At 49.0% G+C, this 5213-nt stretch overlaps 1 protein-coding gene across 3 annotated transcripts in view; it reads left to right on the top strand.

Annotated features, from left to right (window-relative positions):
- The window catches only part of Trafd1 (TRAF-type zinc finger domain containing 1), a 50249-nt gene extending 45260 nt beyond the window's left edge, over window positions 1-4989 (top strand). For all 3 annotated transcript variants that reach the window (XM_010604484.3, XM_010604486.3, XM_019204561.2), the window contains 5 exons: window positions 442-672; window positions 1800-1920; window positions 2458-2797; window positions 3156-3222; window positions 3381-4989. In XM_010604484.3, coding sequence (XP_010602786.1) covers window positions 442-672; window positions 1800-1920; window positions 2458-2797; window positions 3156-3222; window positions 3381-3440 — 819 coding nt within the window. In that variant the 3' untranslated portion in view covers window positions 3441-4989. The remainder of the gene's footprint in view (window positions 1-441; window positions 673-1799; window positions 1921-2457; window positions 2798-3155; window positions 3223-3380) is intronic.
- The last annotated feature ends 224 nt before the right edge of the window (window positions 4990-5213 follow it).

Raw genomic sequence — 5213 nt, 5'->3', positions numbered from 1 at the left:
GAAATTTTTTTTAAAAAAAAAAAAAAAAAAAAAGAATAATCTCATAAACAGAAAAAAAAAGTAACAGAAATATTTAAAAGTAAATTGAATATTCTCTCTTTCTAGTCTCTTTCCACAACAGTATTAAGTGTTAGGGAAATGTTGTTGCCTGATGGGGTGGTGCACACCTGTAATCCCAGCACTCAGCAAGCTGGGGCAGGAGGGTCATGCGTTTGAGACCAGCCTGATCTACATGGCAAGGTCCTCTCGGCCAGGGCTTTAGCTAAGTTCTGCCACACTGCCTTGCAAACACAGGGTCCTGAATTCTATCCCTGGTACCAAAAAACAAAAACAAAACAACCCAAAATAATCCTCTCCAAAAATATCATGATTGTGGAACATGTTTTAGGAATGTAGTTTTTTCCTTAATGTCTGATTTTAAAAAAAATTTTTTTTAAACAGACAAGCTGTAACCCTTCACGTGCCTTACCTTTGCTCAGTACTGGCAGCTCTCCCCCGAGGCGGGTGGAGGATCCTAATATCATCTTCCAGAGCTTTCTGCAGCGGGCTACAAATAATCAGTTGGATTCTTTGATGGGCCTAAGCAACTCACCCCTGATGCAAGACAGTGTCATCATCCCATGTGAATTTTGTGGGGTGCAGCTGGAAGAAGAGGTGCTATTCCATCATCAGGTAAGGGCCCATGGAGGACTCATTACCTGGCACCTCTGTGCTGATCTGTGAGTGCAACAGGCTTCCCAATCCAAGGATGCTATTTTAGCTTTGAAGGTTGCATTCCGTCCTGACTGGGAGTCCACACACATGACTTGTGGCCATGCCTTGTCCTGAGAACCAACTACTTGAGGTACACAGTGCTTCAGGCCTGAGACTTGCTCTGTCTTCTAGCATCTGAAACCACCATGTCAGTAGTTAAGGATTCAAGAGCCGGGACGTCATTAGAGCAGGGGCCGAGGCCTTGCCAGACAGGTGAGATGAGAGTCTCCCTGAAGTCACTGATGCATTCTGTTTGCCCAGGCAGATTCTTACCATATGGTGTCATTTGACACTTGCATTTTAGGAGGCCTGGAAGTCCAGTTCTGCCTTTGCCCTCTGATGGGCCTTGGGTTCCCTCTTCCTGGAGAAAACTATAAATGAGAGAGTTGGACTAGATAATCTGAAGTCATTTTTCAGCTTTTCCAGTCTTGGGCTCCTGTGTATTAGTGGAAAATACATTTTCTGCCTAATCTTGTTATGAGGAGCTACTGAAGGTATCATTTCTGCCAGGTGTGGTGGCGTATGCCTTTAATCCCAACACTAGGGAGGCTGAGGCAGGAGGATCCCTGTGAGTTCAAGACCAGCCTGGGCTACATAGTGAGTTCCAGGTCAGTCTCAACTACATGTGAGACCCTGTCTCAAAAAAAAAAAAGATACCATTTCCTTCATTGATGTTAGAATATCATACATTTCATTTCTGTAAGAAACAGTTTTGCTTTTGTATCAAGAAATAGACCAGTAACTGCTGGTCACCTGCTACAGGAGGCTGTGGAATAAGCCAGCACAGATCTACTGTGGTCAGAGTACAGATGCGCTTTACTGGGCTTCTGGGACCAGCTCTTCTCTCATCTCTGGCCAGATCAGAAAGGGCTTCTGCCAGTGCCTCAGGAGCTACCTGGAGTGGCTTCTCCATTCCAGGGGTGCCCAGGATTTTCTTAGTGATTGTCAGAGTCTCCTTCCAGATGGGCGGTGATCAACCCTTCTGCTTTTCTTCCCTTTTCAACACTCTCTGTTCTAAGGTATTAATTCTAGTTTTTCTTGTTTAGGACCAGTGTGACCAACGTCCAGCTACAGCCAACCACCATGTGCTGGGGGGAATTCTTCGACAGGATTCCCAGCCTCATGAGACCTCCCCAGAGCTGCGCAGGAGGCGTGTCAGACACCAGGGTAGGAGCCAGGGCCGCAGTCCACTTTTCCCTTGCTCACCTGCCCTAATGGGGCCCCCGCATCTTAGGTTACCGAGCATACTGGGTTCTCTGGGAGCTCCTTCAGCCTAGTTGTGGTCTCACATTAGACTGAGCCTGCTGAGTGGATTTAGGTGGGAATAGTTTCAAGAACAAGTGTGACACACTTGTGCTCAGTGCTTATACGCAGTAGGCTGTCTGTGCACTTCACTATTATTAAAGGGCACCATGATTAGGCACGTATACTGTTAAAAAATTATTAGAAAGGCACCCTAGAAACTATTTCAAGCTTCGCTTGTACACTTGCTGAACAGTTGGGCTGTGTTTGAGGACTCAGGTAATTAATGTGCAGTGGAGACAGAGTGTTCTCAATTCTCTCTGGGGTTATGGCCGCCAGTAGCTTAATTTAGGGGTGAGTACTGTAGTTGTTTTGTATCCAGAACTTGTCCCTGTCTTCCCTGAATCCACTAATAGCAAGAGCAGATTTTTCCCTAAAGCTGTTATTCTTTTCTCTTTCCAGGAGACCTGTCTTCTGGATACATGGATGTTATCAAGCAGGAAGCAGGAAAAGGACCCACCTACCCTCTATCCCCCAGCAGACCCATTAATAATATGACAGCCAGCTGTAACCGACTGTCAAAAGCCACCTCAGCCCCCAGACCTGGGTGCCAGCCCAGCCCTCCTCGTGTGTTGAAGCTCAGCAGTTCAGACAGCCAGGACATCCAGGGGCAGAATCTAAGTAGCCAGAGTGGGGCCCAGGCTGCTGGGTCTGCTCCAGTGATACACTCTGTGCGCAGTCTGTATCCGGAAGACCTCACGCCCACTTTCTCCCAGGAGCCTGCAGGGAGATACAGAGCTAGGTGAGAACAGGCCTGAAAATGGAGCTTGGTGTCCTGCGGAGAACGTGGGTACACAGCCTGGGCCCACTAGCTTAGCCTGGATGAGGCTGAGGCCCATGGGAAGGGGCCTAGGACCCAGGGTTTCATGCAAGCGGGGCACCTGCTCTATCACTGATGAGCTACATCCCAGCCCATGGAGAAGGGTTCAGGTTTTACCTGTGTTGTTACTGTTTCTAAAGAATTCTTTTGCTGTCGGTGGGTTTTGTTTTGTCTGCTAGTGGAGGGCTGTTTGTGACCTGGTAAAAGTTGTATTTTGTTCCCTCTGAAGTTTTGAACCTTTGCTCAGGGAGTTTTCATTTTTCATCCTTTTCTTTGGTAGGAGTGAAGGTGGCAGGAGCTCCCGAGCCACCCCTGCAGCCACTAACTACCGCAGCAGAACTGCAAAGGTAACCTGGGGCTGAGCCCACAGTGTTCACATGTGGCTGGGGCAGCTCGTGGAGTCTGCAGTTGCTGGGATTGTGCTGGTTCTGACTAGACGTCTGGGTTCCAGGGATGAGTACTGCCCTTTTACTTCTGTGTAACGTTTCCGTTTGTTCTTCAATAGGCCAAGCCCCCAAAGCAGCAGGGAGCTGGAGATGCGGAGGAGGAAGAGGAGGAGGAGTAATGGTGTCTGCGGAGAACCCTCAGCTGGGTCCCTACCTTCTATGCATAGCAGCTCTTGCCATGGGTCAGGCCCCACCTCCCTGGCACTTTAGGCAGGGAGATTTTCCACATTTTTAACTTTTTCTAGGTTATGGCCATTCTGTGTCTTTTGAGATTGTGTTGTGAGAGTTTGGGGTTGGAGGGAGGGTTAGGGAGACCGTTGGGGGCCATGTTTCAGCCTTAGCTGCCAGGTTGGGCAGCGGTGATCACACAAGTTCTGGCCTCTCCGCCCACCAGGGCTCTACCTTCTGAAATACCATCACCACTGCTTCTTGGTGCTTTGTGATTCTGGTGGAAGGAGAGGAGGGTTCCGGGATTCTGACTTCCCTGTGGGGCCACTCAGTGGGGCGTCTGGGTTTCCCTGCCTGCTTCAGACTCTGGGCCTCCAGTGGGTGGAGCAGCTCTGTGAACGCGCTTGGCCGGTGGTGCTGTAGGGAGACGGTCTTTGGAGATGAGTTGACCCGGGACTGGGGTGTGTTTGAAGCTGCTTCCTTGTTATTTGGTGTCACTCTGCTCTTGGTATTGTGGCCCCTTTGTCCTCACTGTCTACTGTGGAGAGGGTAAGGGCTGCCTGTCCCGCGCTTCCTCTGAAAGCCAAATGTGCAGAGCCTCTTTCCCTTCTTTTTATTTTACTATTGTAATTATTTCAATCTCCTTGTAATAGAAATAAAATTTGTACTTGGAGTTCAGCTAAGTCTTGTGCTTCCTTCTCTGAGCTCTCTGTGGAGACCCCAGGGAAGCCAGCAGAGGCAGGAGTGGCCTGGGTTGGGAGGTAAACAGGGCCTCCTGCAGGGTGCCTGTGCCCTCGCAGCTCCAGCCTGCAGTGCACAGGACATTTAAGGCATGGCACCCTTACTCGGCTGGACTTCTGAGGAAACAGGTTGTGCAGCTCCAGTGAGAGATCAGAGTCTCCAAACACCTTAATCCTGAGAGTGGTCGGGCACAGCAGGCCATCTCCTTCCCCAGTTGCTTCATGCTTTCCACAGCGCCATCTGGGACCCACTGTCATTCGCAGCTCACTTGTCCAATGCCCTGGTGGGGATGGCAAGGCTTCCTCTTCTTGCAGGGCCGGAACTCTGCAAGGAATTAGCCTGAGACGCTAGACCAGAAAAGGGTTGTACTGTGGGGTCCCAGATTCCTCATGTGTCGGGGCACTTAGCTCCGGGGAGCCTTCCTGACTCAGCTGGAAGCAGCCAGAGGACCGAGGACGCGTGCGTGCGGGGCTCTGGTGGTCTGGAAAGCCCGTGGGACTTGGAGGTGGCGGGAGGGACCAGGGCAGTGGTGACAGTCTTCCCCCGTCTGCCGGAGAGCAGTCCTATTACCTGGCACTGCTCTGGGATATAGTGAGACCTTCCGGGCAGTATTGAAACTCCTGTCTTCCTGTGTTGGATTAGATGTGAATAACACGGGGCTGATTTATGTTTTTTATTAAAATATGATTTATAATGTTTTGCAATGGATATACTTTTAAAATTAATACTTTTTAAAGTATTATATATAACTAAACCAAATACAGCTACAAAGTTAAAAATAAAACTGTTTTCTTCTAAAATCCCTTCCTAAGAGTTGACTGCTTATAGATTTTTTTGTTTTGTTTTGTTTTTGGTACTGGGGATCGAACTCAGAATTTTGCACTTGAGAGGCAGGTGGTGGAACCACTGAGCTAAATCCCTGGCCCGACTGCTTGTAGTTTTAAGCTTTTGTTTCTGGTACTCTCTGCCATGTTTCCAGATCA

Source organism: Fukomys damarensis, unplaced genomic scaffold (assembly GCF_012274545.1).
Source record: "Fukomys damarensis isolate Sample0158 unplaced genomic scaffold, DMR_v1.0_HiC HiC_scaffold_12, whole genome shotgun sequence".
NCBI lineage: Eukaryota > Metazoa > Chordata > Mammalia > Rodentia > Bathyergidae > Fukomys > Fukomys damarensis.
This window is presented reverse-complemented; position numbering and strand designations above follow the sequence as displayed.